The sequence below is a fragment of the Vanessa cardui genome, chromosome 15 (assembly GCF_905220365.1).
Source record: "Vanessa cardui chromosome 15, ilVanCard2.1, whole genome shotgun sequence".
Classification (NCBI taxonomy): Eukaryota; Metazoa; Arthropoda; class Insecta; order Lepidoptera; family Nymphalidae; genus Vanessa; species Vanessa cardui.
Window position 1 is genome coordinate 11,514,533 of NC_061137.1, and position 17,515 is coordinate 11,532,047.

The 17,515-nt window shown below is 31.6% G+C and overlaps 2 protein-coding genes across 3 annotated transcripts; both read right to left on the reverse strand.

The window, feature by feature from the left end:
* Positions 1–177: 177 nt before the first annotated feature.
* On the reverse strand, positions 178–4,530 carry LOC124535875. Its single transcript, XM_047112270.1, has 4 exons — positions 4,319–4,530; positions 2,700–2,867; positions 1,727–1,868; positions 178–1,183 (listed from the first exon to the last, which is right to left on the reverse strand). Exons 1-4 carry the CDS (start codon positions 4,403–4,405, stop codon positions 1,020–1,022), a joined length of 561 nt encoding a protein of 186 aa, XP_046968226.1. The 5' UTR covers positions 4,406–4,530; the 3' UTR covers positions 178–1,019.
* Positions 4,531–10,130: 5,600 nt separating this feature from the next.
* On the reverse strand, positions 10,131–16,940 carry LOC124535678. Of its 2 annotated transcripts, none has more exons than XR_006966827.1 (5): positions 16,781–16,939; positions 14,158–14,260; positions 13,100–13,351; positions 12,610–12,739; positions 10,131–10,977 (listed from the first exon to the last, which is right to left on the reverse strand). XR_006966827.1 is itself a non-coding variant. In XM_047111980.1 (5 exons), the coding sequence occupies exons 1-5, from the start codon at positions 16,836–16,838 to the stop codon at positions 10,406–10,408; spliced, it is 1,119 nt and encodes a 372-aa protein (XP_046967936.1). In that variant the 5' UTR covers positions 16,839–16,940; the 3' UTR covers positions 10,131–10,405. The 2 variants fall into 2 exon arrangements, 1 of the variants encoding a protein (XP_046967936.1); XM_047111980.1 differs by having other exon boundaries at positions 16,777–16,940.
* Between the last annotated feature and the right edge of the window lie 575 nt (positions 16,941–17,515).

Genomic DNA, 17,515 nt, shown 5'->3' on the forward strand with positions numbered 1-17,515 from the left:
TTATGGTTCTTATTATTTTAGAAGGCAATTATTGTTTTTTTTTTAATTCACATTGTACACAAAGAAGAATATGTTAAAAAAAGTTTCTTTTCCATAAATTACAAAGATTCACCCTAAAAAGAAAACGCTCTTTGTTAGGTTATATATAATATGTTAATTATAAATAAAAAGGCGTTCTGTTAATCATTTTTATTTATTTTTTCCATACTTATTATATTATGCTCTTGTAAAATTAGAACATAAATATTTAATAAAAAAAACACAGCCTGCTGCTTATGACTAAATCGTTACACTTGCTTAAAATTATAATTAAATAAGTTAGCTTATATTTATCAAAGTTAATGCATGTATTTGATTGGATATAACATACGACGGCCATATAAGTGCTTACAAAACAAACTAAAGGCTTGTCATTGCTTTCCGAGCATTTAACAATGATTATAAAAATATTTAATTATTTTGGCACAGCTTACAAAAAAAAGTATAGAAATTTTCGAATCTTATTATAAAATCATACTTTTTTTTCTTTAAATCTAACTAATAAATAATGCGTTATCACTAATCTATTAAGTTAAAAAAAGAATTTAAGATTGTTTTCACCAATCTTAACTAATTTAGTTGGTAAATAATTTTAATCCAAACTTATTCACATTCTACTCAATATTGAATTGATTTCATATATATCTATATATAATATTATAAATATGAAATCAACTCTGTCTGCCTGTCACTCTTTCAGGACCAAACCGCTGAAACGAATTTGAAGTCCAAGAAAGTTCATAGCTTACTTATTTGCCCAACACATAACAACAAACACTTTAAAACGCAAGCGAAGCCTCGGGCGAAAACTAATCATTAATAAACACCACAGTTATTAGTGGTTGCATTCATATTTTCTTTTTTAAAGTACTGTTTTGAAAGAAAGTTGAGCTTACAAGAAATTATTGAGATAATCCCACAAATTAATCTATTTAAGGTACGGTTAAACTTAAAGTAAGACCCTAAATACCAAACACATCTTATACACTCTCGATAGGCACAACAGTACTTGGGTATATGCCGTTTACATCGACCTTCAGTTCCCCATTAATGAATTGATGCAGCTGGTTCTCATATGTGTGGCCGGACATATCCATCTTCTTTAGTAAACTTCTCACCAGAAACAGGAGGTAGAGATGTATACCTGCAGAAAACACGAAGAGGTTTATAACAATCATAGCAATTTTTCTAATCTAAATCGGATACTTTGATGTGATTTAATTTACTAGAATTCTAGCAAAAAGTTTTGATCCATTAAAAAATTCCAACGTCAATTTAATACCTTTTATTTTATTTATAAACAAAGTTGCAGACATTGAATAAAACTATTATATATACGTATAACATTCTGAATAGGATTCAGAAGTATTTTTACGTTTCAAAAATGAGTAAATCTGTCGGATACATAGTATATAAATATAATGGCAAATTATTATTGAGCCAAAAAAACGGAGAATTGAACCAATGTTTAAAAATTACCCTAATCAGTTTAGGAATTGCAAATCCTGTTAAGGCACCAATAACTAGAGAAATATTGCAAAATGTTATGACCTTAGTACAATAAAATAAAAAAGCAACACACATTAATGCCAATACAAAAAACCTATTTTTTTTTAATTTTAAGGTCAAATAAAATAGGTGATTTTTCTAAAGTTTCTCCTTACATAAAGCTATTCAGAATACTTACATAAACCAGTGAAAAATAGCGTCATCAGCTCCAAAGCTTCTATACGCCCTGAATCGATTATTGATATGATTTCCAGTAGAACCACCGCTACGACAGTGGCGATTGTGTAGTAGTAGAATATTCTCAAATATGACATTATTTTCTGAAACATTCGATTAAAATAAATATTAGCTTTGTCATAAGAAGAAGTTTGTCGTATGCAAGATGTGGTAATTGAAATTTGAAATGATATATAATTAATTACTAAGCTTTACAACTATTTTCTTTTATAAAATAGGAATAAAAAACGAAAGCTTTTCGATATAAGTATTAGTAATTTAGTATTAGTTAGAAACTATACATGATATATTTCCAGATATCAAGAAAATACCAATTATTTGACATTAGTCTGTTTCGTTGGTTTTTCTCTAACTTATGAGATCCGCAGATCCTGGTTTAAACTAATAAAAATCTTTGTAAGAATTTATAGTTAAATTCCGGAGTCCATTAAAATTATGAGCCTCAGAGAGCATGTAAGGCTATTTGCCTCGTACCTTAACTGGTACTACTCATGATAGCCTTTTTTTTTCCAATTGCTAAATTTGCCGAAATCGGTCAGGAAAACATTATGACTTGTCTACAACAACAACAACAGCCTATAAATTCCCATTGTTGGGCTAAAGCCCTCCTCTCCCTTTGAGGAGAAGGTTTGGAACATATTCCACCACGCTGTTCCAATGCGGGTTGGTGGAATACACATGTGGCACATTTTCTATGAAATTAGTCACATGCAGGTTTCCTCACGATGTTTTCCTTCACATGAATCAGCGGTACTTGAATAGGTTTGAACCCGCAATCATTGGTTAAGATGCACGCGTTCTAGCCACTGGGCCATCTCGACTCATTGACTTGTCTAAATGAAATTAATTATCATCATTAATTGCTTGCTCTCCAATTATTTAAGGTTTGCGTAATACAAAAATATGTCAATTACCTTATGGGCACCATACACCAGCGCGATGTTGAACAAGATATCCACACAGAATATCGCAATGCAAAGTTTATCGTCCATCTCGGCTGGCACGCCGTGGTACACCAGCAAAATACCAGCGTCATTGTGGACTGAATAACTGTATACAGCAACCATAAACGCAGAAAAAAGCTGAAAATATAACATCAAAATTTGTTAGGAATTTAAAATGCTTTTATTTTAGACTAGTGTCTAAAAGAACTTCGAAAAAATGACGGGGAAAGGGTCACCCTGCTTTGACAATGGAAAAACTATATTTTTTCTCAAATACCACTTTATTTCGCGATCACGTTTTGGGAGCAAAGATATTGCTCTTAATAAAGGTGCTACAGAATACAGTCAGACAAAACCATACAGTTAAAAACAATTTGTGCCACAAATTATTATTCACGACTGTTTTAAGTTCAGTTATTCAAAGAATTATTGAACATATTTCATTTTGTTTTGTTACATGATATATTCGAAAATTACAATTTTAGATTTTTGCTTGAAACTTCCGTGTCAATTTTAAATACTGCCTTACATAGAAAGCTGATCACAAGTAACTGTAAAGAAAATGAAATTTAGTCAATAATTTTTTCAATAACAGCGCAGAGTTATTGATACAACAGAAAGCACCTAAGGCTTATCATCTGGTTGCTCTTTCTTAAATGTTTCCTTTTGCAATCAAATAAAATTACAAGAATAAGGGAATGAAGAGTAATTTATTATTATTATATTACACAGATAATCTATAAATCACTTGTTTCTTACTTTGTTCAAGCTTGTCTAAGTAGGTACCAATTAAGTAGTGTATACGTAGCAATACTAGATATATTGTTAAGTTAATTAATATAATTTTGTTACACTCCCGTCCCATTTTTATTTGAACTTTATAAACTAATTATAGAACCAGTTTTAGTTATTATTTAATGTAGGACCAATGTTAGATGCGACCATCAAACGCCTAGTACTGTTTGCCTTACGTTTAGCATTAGCTGACAAATAAATAGTGATTCTAAAAAGGGACTAGATTATTGCACAGGACTTATTATACATATGCATAAGTGAGAGTTAACAGAACTCTATTCTCACACTCTGATAATAATTCAACGGGATGACATTCTGAAACGTCCGGCAAGAGTTCAGCAGTTCATTCAACTAACAATATCAATTGATAATAATAGAAGTAATTAAAGCAATTAAGCAAATAATATTAATTTGGCTTATTATTTTTTCTCTCGATGATATCTTGCGAGGTCATAGTGATATTTCGAAGCATTTACCATAAAGATAATTAAAATAAAAAAAGTAAATTTTCCGTTAATTGGAAATATTTAGAAACATTAACTACTAATGTTTATAAGTTCCGTCAACATTTAACCTCAAAGATTGCAATGTCAGTTAGGTCGTTTAAAAATAAAACTGTTACGACTATTACATAAAAACCTATAAGCTTTACATATTTTTCCTTTAATAAATTTTTTTGACATATGCCAAATTAAAAAAAAAAACAACATTTTTTTTTAAGCACATTTATCAATAATATAAATCATTAACGCTATTCTAAGAACAATCTTAACATTAATACATAATATACTTACAAGATTTAAGTAGCCGAAAACTAATATCCCTTTCCTTAAAGGCATGCAGAAACAGCATCTCCCAAATTCTGGTATTTCGCAGAACATTTTCAAAAACACTATATTCAATCACTGTTAATATATAGAACGCTATACGTGCGTTGGTCCACACTGTGCCGCAATGTAAATGTCACTGCAATTATCTATTATATGTATGGTCAGTTTTATACGAGAATGTAAAGTCACTGCGACCACTGGGAAAAAACTTTTGATTATATATTGTGTTGCTGCTGATATCGAAATGGAAAGTACTAACTAGTTTCCTGTAATCCTTATAAAATTAAGAGATGTATTTTACGATTTTTTAAATTATTTATTATTAATTTCATGTCATAAATAAAAATACATTTTAATTAATTAATTATCTTGCAAATGGGCACCTAAACTACTGTAATGAACATTAATAATTTAAATTAACTAAAACTAAATTGATTATAAGTTATTTTAATATGTCTGTATTTAACGTACGCTTATAAAGGTCTAAATATGGCATATCTAATATTACGATAACCTGTACCATACGTTTGGCATCAATATCTTTTAAAAATCTTTAATTATAGTGGCAAATAAATGACTAGCAATATTTTTTCATTGTCTGGAGCCGAGATGACCCTGTTAGAACACATGTATCTTAACCGATGATTTCGGGTTCAAACCCAGGCAAGTTCCACTATATATATGTGTGTTTAATTTGTGTTTATAATTCATCTCGTGCTCGGCGGTGAAGAAAAAATCATAACAAAACCGGCACGTGTCCAATTTCACTGAAATTCTGCCACATGTGCATTCCACCAATCCGCATTGGAACAGCGTGGTGGAATATGTTCCAAGCTCTCTATCTAATGCGAGAGGAGGTCATTAGCCCAGCCGCGGGAAATTTACAGTCACAATTTACTTTTTTTATGGTCTATGTAGTCGGATGAGCAATGCTACTTGAGTGAATATGCACATATAGTAGGGCGCTGTAAGAAACATTAACTATTCTTTACATCGTCAATGCGCCACCAACCTTGGGAACTAAGATGCTATGTCCCATGTGCCTGTAGTTACACTGCCTCACTGACCCTTCAAACCGGAACACAAAAATACTCCGTATTGTTGTTTAGCGGTGGACTATCTGATGAGTGGGTGGTTACCTACCGAGGCGGGCTTGCACAAAGCCCTACTACCAAGTAAAATTAATCAATGTAAAATAATTTACAGTGATATGCAAAATTGGTACGTGCGTCCTTTAAATATTATGAGTATTAAAGACAATGTCGCATATCAATGTCTGACTTTCCACGATTGTGTTTTGTTGTTGTTGTATTTGTTCTTACAGAATTGATCAACGCGAATCGTTTAAATAAGACGCTGTAAGAAATATTAACGCGGATAGTTAATATTTCTTACAGCGTCATTGCCTATGGGTGATGGTGACCACTTACCCTCATGTGCCCATATGCTCGTCCGCCAACGTAGTCCAAAAAAAAAAACAACATTTCAGTTGTGTTTTCACAGAATAGCAATGCTGGCGGTAAACACGGCTCAAATTGACCTTGTAAATTTACTTTTTTTCCGACAGAGGAAGTAGCTTATTCACTGCATAACTCGAATGATTTTTTAATTCCACGCGTCAATGACCTATTTCTAATAATTAAAAATATAACAAATACTCGTACCCTTTATACCTTACGAAATGAACGATGTTATTTTTATTTTTATATGTTATATGTTAAAAATTAAACATTGACGTTATAAAATATTTGTAAAACTCGGCACACTATCCTGATTTTTTATAAAATTATACCAATTGTCATGGCTTTTGACAGAACGTCCAGGGCAATTTACTGCAACGCCATTTAAGCCCCTTACACAATGAAAAAATAAGGTATTAGAGATAAGGAATAAGGAACAAGGAACAAGGAATCCAGCGATGGTAGCACCTTTATTCAATTCATAATTAAAAAATAAGGAATAACAAATAAGAAATAAGAATAAAATTTGCGTCGCGGTGGGATTTTGTTTCTTATTTCTTATAACCAGCCAATCGCAGGGCATTTTTTCAACGAAGTGTCGTAACAATTAAGTTACGTTTTTGACACTCGTGTAAAAATTCAATCACTGTGATTGGTTGAATATTGTAGCCTATCGCCTATTGTGTTTTGGTTGCTGTACTATTCCTTATTCTTTCATGTAATGGGCTTTAGTGATAGTTATGAAATGAGCTATTTAAACCTATTTAACCTCCTTAGTGCAACAGTCATGGTAATCAGTCATACGGTAGTTGAATTTTCTACAGTAATGTAACACACGAATTCTCATCACTACAGGCAGTGATCAACAGTTATGAGTACAGAGTATATTTTTGGCAAGTCATTTACAAACCGTCTAACCTGACCTCTTAAATGATTGACTGGAATTATTATTATCAATTGTTCATAATACCTTCGACAAAAATGCTAATAATGTTGGTAAGAAATTTACTACGTTTCTATTAAGAAACGTTAATAGGCAAACGCAGCGCATTCCGCCCTCCAGCCAGGTGGAGAGGAAGAAGATGGCAGAACTAAATGCAGACAGCCGAAAATTGGAAACTTTGGCGCGAATCAGGATTAGTAGGATTACGATCGGCGAATGATGAAAACGTAAATAAAAAGTGAGTGCGAGAAGTAATAGAGATTGAACTTTAATAATTGGTTTATCACCACAGATAATAAAATAATCTTCAAAATAAGATTTAAAAATATATACCTAGAATAATTGGTTTGACTATTTTATCATTAATATGATCATAGCTTTTATTTGTTTTTATTAATACGACAATTTTTTCTAATGTAAAAATGAAAATTTATTTCATTACAAAATAGAATGTCTGTCGTCTTTTGCCAACAAACCATATCAATAAAAAAAAAACAAACATACAACAAATAGGTAATTAATATATACAAAGATATACCTGTGAATAAATAAACTCTACAAAACATCAGGAAAACCGTAGCAATTCTTAGGAAGTTAAATAAACAAAGATAAATAATGTTTATTTTATCGTATAGTAAACAATTTCGCAATATCTGTTGAACTCTGGCATTGAATCTTCGTCGTTTACGCTATCTTTTGTTTTCATATACATAATGTATTAGTAGATTAAGCAACTATATAATATTAATATAAGGATTCCTTAACACCCTGCTCGAATTTGAAACTATTCTGTAAGAAACAAATGCCACATCCGACGACCATTGATACGTTGAAAATGTATAAATATTTGATATTTGTAAAATTAAAAAAAGGAAAGATAAGAACACGAATTATTTTTCGCCTGTTCTATTGAGGTCTGGCTTATATTATAGATACAATAACAGTCTACCCGTAAATAAGTGTAATAGTGTATACAATAACAGATTTCTAACAATTACTAAGTGTTGTATACCTGTGTTTTATACCTATTAAATAAAGATTCCAAATTATTAAATTTACACTTGAGATTATTTTAGTTAGTAATTTTCTATTAGCCCCTAAATCATCACTTAGATATTTATTTACATATTGTTCAGTTTTGTGATACCTTTTTGCATGGATGTATGTACTACCTTTTTTACAGTTAAACTGGTGTTTAATGTCTAAGAAAATTGCGACTATATCCACCCAATCTATTCTATATCTATTTGAATTAAAGTAGTTCAAATAGTTTTATATATAGGTATATAGGAAATTTTATGACATTGAAACCTAAGAAAACATTTCAGAACCATTTAAGAGTAATTCACTGAAACATACATTATTTTGCGACCTATTTATTCAACCAAGTATTTTAGAAAACAGTTTGACGTAATAAATTTCTAAGAAAACAAAAATAAAATCTTATAGTATAAGCTCAAATTGAACTATTCCTGAGGTCTCGTATGCGGGTCAGTTGGGCGCGACGCGTTATCAGCAACGGTCATCGCCTTAAGGCTTCTTAAAGTATGCCAAAGACTTTAACAAATGATTGTTAACAAAATAGCCAAATTTTAACCAACAGAAGTTCCTTCTCCAAAAGTATCCAAAGTTATTATGAAATGCATTAGTTTAATAATGAAATTAAAATCGAGCATATAATATCAGGTGACATAATTTGCATATTCTCGTAATCATTTATCTCATTAATATTTTATAGAACCAGTACTGAGTAAAAAATATTTTTAAAATTGCATTTATCATATAGCCAACTATTAACTTAAAAAAATAACACAGTATTATTAATCTGTGCTGTCCCGGCACAAATAAAAGCCAAAATTAAAAAAAGACTAAAAACACAGCATTATAACTTATCAAAGAAAGGCGCTAATTTAAATAAAGAAAGTATTAATAAGTATTTTATTTAATACATTTTAGCATAACAAAACAATCATTATAATTTTCCAGTGTGCCGGCAACAGATTAATTTATCATTTACAGTATTTTAAAGCGTTATATTTAATTTTGCTCGTTTGGTTCCAAAACATACATAAATTAATCTTATCATTGTTTATTTACATTATTATCATATGTTTTTCAGGGAAAAAACGTATAATTCCATGAAAAGTAATAGGTATGTTGTTTGCAGCTAAAGCGGTTTTTCTCCGCCCACAGACAACGATAAGCTAATGAGGAACATCGCCTCTGACTTCCGACGTGACGTAACGCATAATACACACACGCCATACCAATGGATATTAAATTAAAATACATGCACATATTACACAAATATAATTCATACATCAACTGTTTACCTATTATTTTTACAATTAGCTTTTCACAATGTTGACTTATATTTCAATTTCCAAGTGATATTAGAACAATTGTAAAAATGTAGGCAATTACCCAAATATTTATGGTATTGTGTTTATTTTGTAGTACAATATTGTTAGTCTCAAATAAATAAATATAGAAAAAAAAACTAAAGTAATAATAATTTTCTGATTTTTAATAAATATTTAACTAAACCTAAAATGACATTAAAATTTATATGGCCGAGAAAGATCTTCGTTATCTCGTAATATCTCCATAATACTATTTTTATAGAATTCGTTACATTACTACGTCATAAGTTAATTTACTAATAGTAACACCAAAACAAATTAAAAAAAAATAATTATAAACATCTATCTTTGTTTGTTATAGAAAAAAAACTGGATTAACGCAGATATGTCGTTATCACATATGTAGTAGTAGTATATTTCGTGGGAAAAAAAACAACAACAGAAATATAATTGCTCGTTAATAATGTTATTAAGCTGCTCTTATTATATCAAAGATTGTCAGCTAATTAAAAGTCTGCAACTCCCGATGCCTTTGTTCAAATTAATTAGTCAGGCAATATTTCTGTTGATAAGTACTATGTAATGGCCTATTCATAGACCAAAGTTTGGCAGTCGACAATGTTTACTCAAAAACTTTCCAGTCGCCTTGTAACGCCGTCTCTTCAAACTGTGAGAGCTAGGAAATAAACAGTGCACTTATAACACTGCGCCCACACGTGTTCCTAATAACTCCCACTCTACTGCACATAGTGAGTTTCGTAGTATTGGCTATAGTCTGTGAAAAATGCTTCCAAAATCGGGAATCGGTTAGAAATTCTCTGACAAAACGTAAACAAGATAGCTATAAATAATAACGATATATAAATAATAACGAATTATTTATTGCATAATTTTGAGAGTTTCGAAGAAAATAAATTACTTTTAATCTTTTTTACAAGTAAGAGAATATATATAGTATAGTGGCAATGTTAATTTAATTTTAATGAACCAAATAAGCCAAATATTATTAAATAAGCCAATTTAATGATTTTATTTACAAATAAATTAATATAAATTATTGTTACACATATGATTTGCTTCGTTAAGACTGAGTTATTAAATCATTTTCAAGCTTTTTCTCCGAAGACACAGTTTAGATCCAAGACTGAAATTTCAAAATATTCACGAGTTTAACAATCTTCGTAATCGTCTACGATTTGCTTTTATTCGAGTGAGAAACTCAAATATTTCCACAATGTCTTATATTTTTAAAACATAATAATGTCATTTAATGATACATACAAATTCAAACATTTTTATTATTTAATGAGTTTATATTTCTGTCTTCGATTACAGGACTAGACCCAACATTCAACTGTTGCTCATCGTATATAAATGGTATATCTGGTAAATCAACTTTTCCTTTAGCGTTAAATGGTCCTAAAGTATTGGGTCTGCAAACTCGACCGTCTTCAGAAACAATGACAGCCTCATTTCCTTCTTCAGTGATAGCCGTGTTATTTTGATTATTCACAGTTGTTGAACTTGGATGGTTAGTATTTAAACCGTTTGTGCGTGTAGGATTCGCTATGATATTATTTGAATTTTCAACAATAGTCACAGTTGAAGGTATAGTTGCTACTGATCTGATGTCAGTTGTGACGATTCCATTTATATTTTCAAAATAACAGGAACAACTTCTGCAATGACTCTGGTAGTGGTTGTTATAGTATCGTTCTCTCCGTTCAGTAATAAAACTGTTCACGTAAATTTGGTCTGTTCTTGGCGGTGCTTGTATATCTTCCACGGCTAATCTTGATTTACCTCTCATTCTCTTGTATTCACTGTTTATCGCTAATATATTGTAGCCTTCGGATACTGAAATAATATGGTTAGTTTTAAACATTCAAGCTTTGATTATTCATAAAATAAAATGCTAAGAAAAAAATCTACGAACGCCAAAAATTTTAGTTTCAATAAGAAAATTGATAACACTCAACTAGTTTTATAAGGAAATATTAAAAAACAGCGAATACATATTGTAGATGTGGATATTTTTTTAGTAAAGTATCTAAGATTGTTTTTATTTCATTTACTATTTATACTAATATTATTAAGACGAAAATAATTATGTATGTCTGTGTGAACGAGTAACTTTCACGGCCAAGACACAAATCAAATCAAATCAAATCAATTTTGCTTTTTATATCTAATACCGGCTAACAGTAAAACTGACGACGACGAAACGCTAGGTTAATATAAATAATACAGACGTTGCACAAATGTGTTATAGTTAATCACTTATTGAAAAAGTATTTAATTCAAAGTGAGTAATAAAATAAACTACTAATTAATCATTGATAAAATCAGGGGTTTTTTTACAATAACAAAAAGTAGATATTTATATTGGATTTAATTTAGATAAGTGGACAAAGATGCGCTGTATGCTTTATCGTTGCTACAGGCGTTGTAAGTTCATCATTAAACATTAACAAATTAACAGGAGAAATTTCCTTCAAATTTACTGTAACCTGAGTTGTTCAGTATTTTTAAGAATTATTCCTCAATTAACTGTACGTATTAGGAGAACAGATATGAACAGATGATCGATATCACTCAATAAATGTTAAAGGATGAGCATGTATATATCCCACTGCTGGGCTAGGGTTTTGACGAGAAGATTAATCTTTTGGAAGTTATCGATGATCTTATGGTTGCTACTTTAGATATATAGAGATAATTTCTTAAGTTTGAATTTTCAAACTTAAGATTGATTCTTTTTAGATTTTTAACCACAGCGTATTTTCGACTCAAATTAACGGCTGAAACTGATAGTATCCTTAATATTAACTATACTGGTATAACTTTTTGTAAAATAGAACGGGCACCCTTTCCAAAACAACTCACTTCTTCGATAAATAAAAACTTGAAACGTAATATTCAACAATATTAAAAATGATATTCCGATTTTATATCGTTAAAATTCCAAATCTATACCGATATTATAAACGTGAAAGTAAATCTGTCTCTCTGTGTATCGATCTTTCACGACCAAACCAATGAAGGGAATTTGATGAAATTTGCAATGAAGAAAAGTTAAAGTCCAAGGAAGGACGTAGGCTACTTTTTGCCTAACACATGACAACTGACTCTCTAGCAACAACAGACTGTAAATTCCCACTGCTGGGCTAAAGGCCTCCTCTCCCTTTGAGGAGAAGGTTTGGAACATATTCCACCACGCTGTTCCAATGCGGGTTGGTGGAATACATATGTGGCACAATTTATATGAATTTGTCACATACAGGTTTCCTCACGATGTTTTCCTTCACCGCTGAGCACGAGATGAATTATAAAGACAAATTAAGCACATGAATCAGCGGTGCTTGCCTGGGTTTTAACCCGCAATCATCGGTTAAGATGCACGCGTTCTAACCACTGGGCTATCTCGACTCTTGACCCTCTAAAACGCGGGCAAAGCCGCGAATGACAATTAGTTATTTATATACTTACAGTTACAAGCAACCAGTACGAATTTCAAAGCATCGCTGAGTACCACTGTGCCGATGAAGGATATAAAGAAGTCCAGAATCATGTTGGGCACGCTTATATAAAGAAGCACTTTCAACATCCACGTGTTTTTCTGAAACAATTCACACAACACTAAAATATATACAATTTTAGCCAAATATGATGAGTACATGAATTTTATAACAAGTTTAAGAAATTGGCTTTTATAAGCTTCAAGCTGTTTTTCGTAATGGTTGATGGCTATAATTTGACTAGGCAAGTTATAGTGGTATTTTTATATTGTGGCTTTAATTTGTGTCGAGAGATATTGACGAAATAATCTGTGCCTTCTTGGCACAAATAAAAGCCAAAAAACAAGTTACGAGTGTAACACCTGTTCGGTACGTAGATTCTACCTAGAAGACCTGACGACAAATCAATAATACACTAAGGTATATAACTATACATTAACATAAGAATCCTTAATACATACCTTAAATATCGCATATGCGGTAAATAGAACAGTTAGTAGATATATAACCTTAAAACATATCCAGATAATATAATATGCGAGAAGGCATTTGTATATGAATATCAGTGACGCATGATCATTACTGGCACTCTCCCTGTCCGTGGCGACATAGTCAATACTATCCGTCAAATTAGTATTGTATATTACTGGAGCTAGACTGATCAAATAGTTTAATATTGTACCGTTGATAGCTAAGAAAAGTGATGATATAATCTGAAAAATAAAATACGTATCTTTAATATGTTTCATTATTACTACCCACCAAAAACATTAAATGTAAAAAAATGCCAAGTCTCTCGATGCATTATTTGTCTTTCCATCTTAAAAAGTTTTGAGATCTCATAGAAGACAAGTCCTATTTAAATTAATTTGTAGTTATAAGTCAACATTTAGTGATGTATCAATAGTTTTCTTTATATAATTGCGGTGCCCCCAGATTATTACTATTAGTAGATTTTTTTTGAGTCGAGATGGCCCATTGTTTAGAACGCGTGCATCTTAACCGATGATTTCGTGTTCAAACCCAAGCAAGCACCACTATATATATGCGCTTAATTTGGGCTTTTAATTCATGTCGTGCTCGGCGGTGAAGGAAAAATATCGTGAGTAAACCTGCTTCCAATTTCATTGAAATTCTGCCACATGTGAATTTCACCAAACCGCATTCGAATAAAGGGGGGAAAAGAGACCTTAGATTAGACCCAGCAGTGGGAAATTTACGGGCCATTACTATATTTTTTTTACTTTTATTCCGGTTTTATCAAGAATATATTCTGTAGCAGCGTATTATTATATATTCAAATTTATGAGAGAATTAGATGAAAATCTGGAACACATAATCCCCATTGGAGCAGCGTTAAGTAGAGTCAGATTCTCCTCAAAGAGGAAAGGAGTTATGAACCCAGCGTTGAAACATTTACGAGTTGTTACATTAAGTACAGTTATATTTGTGTAATACTGATTCAAACATTGTAATATTCAAGTAATATACTATTAATAAATAATAATATTATATTTACCAGTGTGATGATCGATCTTATGTAGATTCCAGTCGATAGAGTGCAGCATCCGCAGTATGAAATGAATTCGGGCCAGTAGCAATTATTCGACTTCTTATCCGGCCTAGAACATAAAAAAAGTAAAGTAAAGTAACATGTACATTTCCCACTGCTGAGATAAGGCCTCCTCTTCCATTAAGGAGAGGGTTTGGAACATATTCCACCACATAATATAATAAGAAGTAAATAATGAAAAAAGGTATTGAATCTTCGAACTTCAACTGTCTAGCAAGTTTTCACTGACAAATGTTGATGAAACTTAGCTTTACGTAAAATTTAACGTTTAATTTTATCTATACTTCTATACTAATAATCTAAATGTGACAGTAACTATGTCTGCCTGCCTTTCATTGCCAAAACGAATTTGAATAAATTTGGTATACAGCAAACTTGAACTCCATGAAAGGATATAGGTTTCTTTTTTGCCTAACACATGACAATTAACAATTAAAACGCGAGTGACGCCGCAGACAACAACTAGTTTAATATACATTGGTAAAGGTAACCGGCCACCTGAAGGTACTTTTTTTTTATGAGACAACAACACATAGTACATTACTTTGATCCCAATGTACCACAAACACCCAGACCCAAGACAACATAGAAAACTAATGATAATCTACATTTTACTCGGCCGGGAATCGAACCTGAGACCTCGGAGTGGCGTACCCATGAAAACCGGTGTCCACACCACTCGACCACGGAGGTCGTCGTTACCCGCATGATTATTATTTCTCTAAGAAATAGTATCCATTCGCCATTGCACGCTACCTTAGAAAGTAGCTCAATGTTTCAACTTTCCTTCAAAGTATAGCAGAAAATACAAATAAAGTATAATACATATTAATGTTATCTAAATCTTCCAAATATTTTAATGTATTGAAGCTTTAGATTACACTGGTTAAGCCCACATAGTCCAGGAAGATAACTGACGTAGATTTCCCTCGAAATAAACAAACATTTACCGGGAATGCTTAATTGCTATTGCTATTTATAAATATGATTGTTTATTATAAATTTCTCAACATAATTATACTGTATAAGCTTATATGGAGTAGGTTGTACATTAAGTTTCGTTGTTTAATTAATTAAGTTACTTTTTGTTTTTTTTTTTTGAAAGAGCCGAGATGGCCCTATGGTTAGAATGCCCGCATTTATAACCGATGATTGCGAGTTAAAACCCAGGCAAGTACCTCAAAATTATCATGTGCTTTATATGTGTTTACATTCATTTCGTACACGGCGGTGTAGAAAAACAATGTGAGTAAACCTACACGTGTCTTTCAATGAAATTCTGCCACATATGTATTTACCAACACACATTAGAGTGTCGAGGTATAACATGCTCCAATACCTTCTCAAAGGGAGAGGAGGCCATAGCAGAGAAGTGAAAATTTCTTAAGCTGTAAATTTAATGTTGTTTTTCGGCCTTCTGACTGTTGCTAACTTAGTTTAAAAACATTATATTAAAATTGTTCAATAAACCACAAAAACTTTGCCAAATTCTTAATTATTATTATTAATGATGAAAACAAGCCCACAATATATGGCCAAAGTAATTGGCTTCTCTATATCTCATATGTTTTTAATAATCATTCATACTATATATAGTTTGTCATATATATAACCGTATTTTGAGATTATCTTACAGTTTGAATCCTAAAGTATTACCTTACGATTGTACTATATACAGATAAATTTCTTATCGTCTTTATTAATCGATAACAAACGACGTAATTATATTAAGAGCGAATTGGGAATTCATATTTTCAATAATAAAATATAATTTAGAGATTTTAAACGAAATAATTTTCACGTGGATGTGGTTCTGAAAATAGTGGAAATATTAATGAGGTAGCCCAAACAATAATACTTTTGTTGTGTTCCGATCTGAACTCTGAAGGGAGTGACAATGTTACTACAGGCACAAGAGACATAACATCTTAGTTACCAAGTTTGCTAGCCCCTACCTATTAAAAGAAAACAGCAGAAATTTGGGCAAGCACTGTGGATACAATTCTGAAGGGATGACCTCGCATACAGAGCAGCATCTGGTAATAAACTCCAAATCTTCTGTCTCAGAGAGAAACTTCACCCCAAAAATGGGATATCATTATGGACTTGTTTTTATAGTATATGTTCACTGTATTGAAGTTGGCTCAATTATCTTTAAAAACAGTAATCAGAATGTCAATATTAATGAATTTATTCAAGCGTAAAAATTATACGCGTCACATTGATTGAAAAATATCCAATCATAAAATAACAACAGATAATAAATAGAAAGTATAAGTAATATTAATACGATATGATATTAAAATTAGACTACACAATGGGATGGGGTCCTATTAATTGCTCATTAATTTTATTAATGAGTAATAATGAGCCATAATTATAAATTATTACTTTAATTGCAAAAATTCTCATCTTTCACGAACTCTTTGCACTATTTAATTATAAGTAGGTTATTTTCAGGACAGATGTAAATTTTGCGCAATATATAAGCAAGAAAACACTCATTCGTTTGAAGAAAATATTACAAAAGATCTATATTTACGTATTTAATCAAAATTCACTTACCTACCTTTGAAACGATCCTTGATTTTCTGACAAAATTCCTTGATACCCCGTCTAGGATCCATTGTTTATGTAAATGATGTTAAAAAAAAAAACACATACAATTCAATTGTTTTTCGAACGTTGACGATTTTGTCATCATTAAATGTAATGTGTGAAATATTGTCGTGATATTATCACCAGTCGGCAATAATCTTATCGCTAATCATAAATTAATAAATATTTTTAATGTTGTATAATAGATCGCTGGATACATGTTTAATATACTATAATCTTCAACGGACCAAGGTTGGCGGTACATTACTGGTGTTTAAAATAGTTTCTGGCACTTCCTGTGTCAGTATATATTGAAGTAAATGCTTAATAATTACCACAAAACTATATTCTTTTTCAAAACTTTTAATTAACTTGAAATATATTTACGGATCAAATTATGAAAATCAATTTTAAAGCAGATACTTATCTTTATATAAGGGGTGTAAGGGGCTCAACCAACACCTTCTGGGCCTAAGTAAACCTCACCTGGTCTGGTCTGGCGACCCGCCAACACCCATTGGATCAGCGCGGCGGGTGATTTACATAAAAGACCAAGGCCCCAGTTCCCGGCGTATCCAGTTGCAAATCTGGCGTTGCTGACGGGCGCCGGTCGAGCACTGGAGACGGGGGTGCTAAGAATCCGGGAATGCCGGGAGGCGTTCCTCCGTCAGAAAAACCTGGCAAATGCTACCACGGACAACTGACG

Bases quoted from the DNA above. Each gene is read 5' to 3' on its own strand.
- LOC124535875 (XM_047112270.1), bottom strand. From the start codon at position 4,405: ATGTTCTGCGAAATACCAGAATTTGGGAGATGCTGTTTCTGCATGCCT. The intron at 2,868-4,318 runs GTAAGTATATTA...TTATATTTTCAG, and splicing joins TTTTCGGCTACTTAAATCTT to CTTTTTTCTGCGTTTATGGT. The intron at 1,869-2,699 runs GTAATTGACATA...CGAATGTTTCAG, and splicing joins TGGTGTATGGTGCCCATAAG to AAAATAATGTCATATTTGAG.
- LOC124535678 (XM_047111980.1), bottom strand. From the start codon at position 16,838: ATGGATCCTAGACGGGGTATCAAGGAATTTTGTCAGAAAATCAAGGAT. The intron at 13,352-14,157 runs GTAAATATAATA...TTTATTTTTCAG, and splicing joins TAAGATCGATCATCACACTG to ATTATATCATCACTTTTCTT. The intron at 10,978-12,609 runs GTAAGTATATAA...ATATTATTTCAG, and splicing joins CGTACTGGTTGCTTGTAACT to TATCCGAAGGCTACAATATA.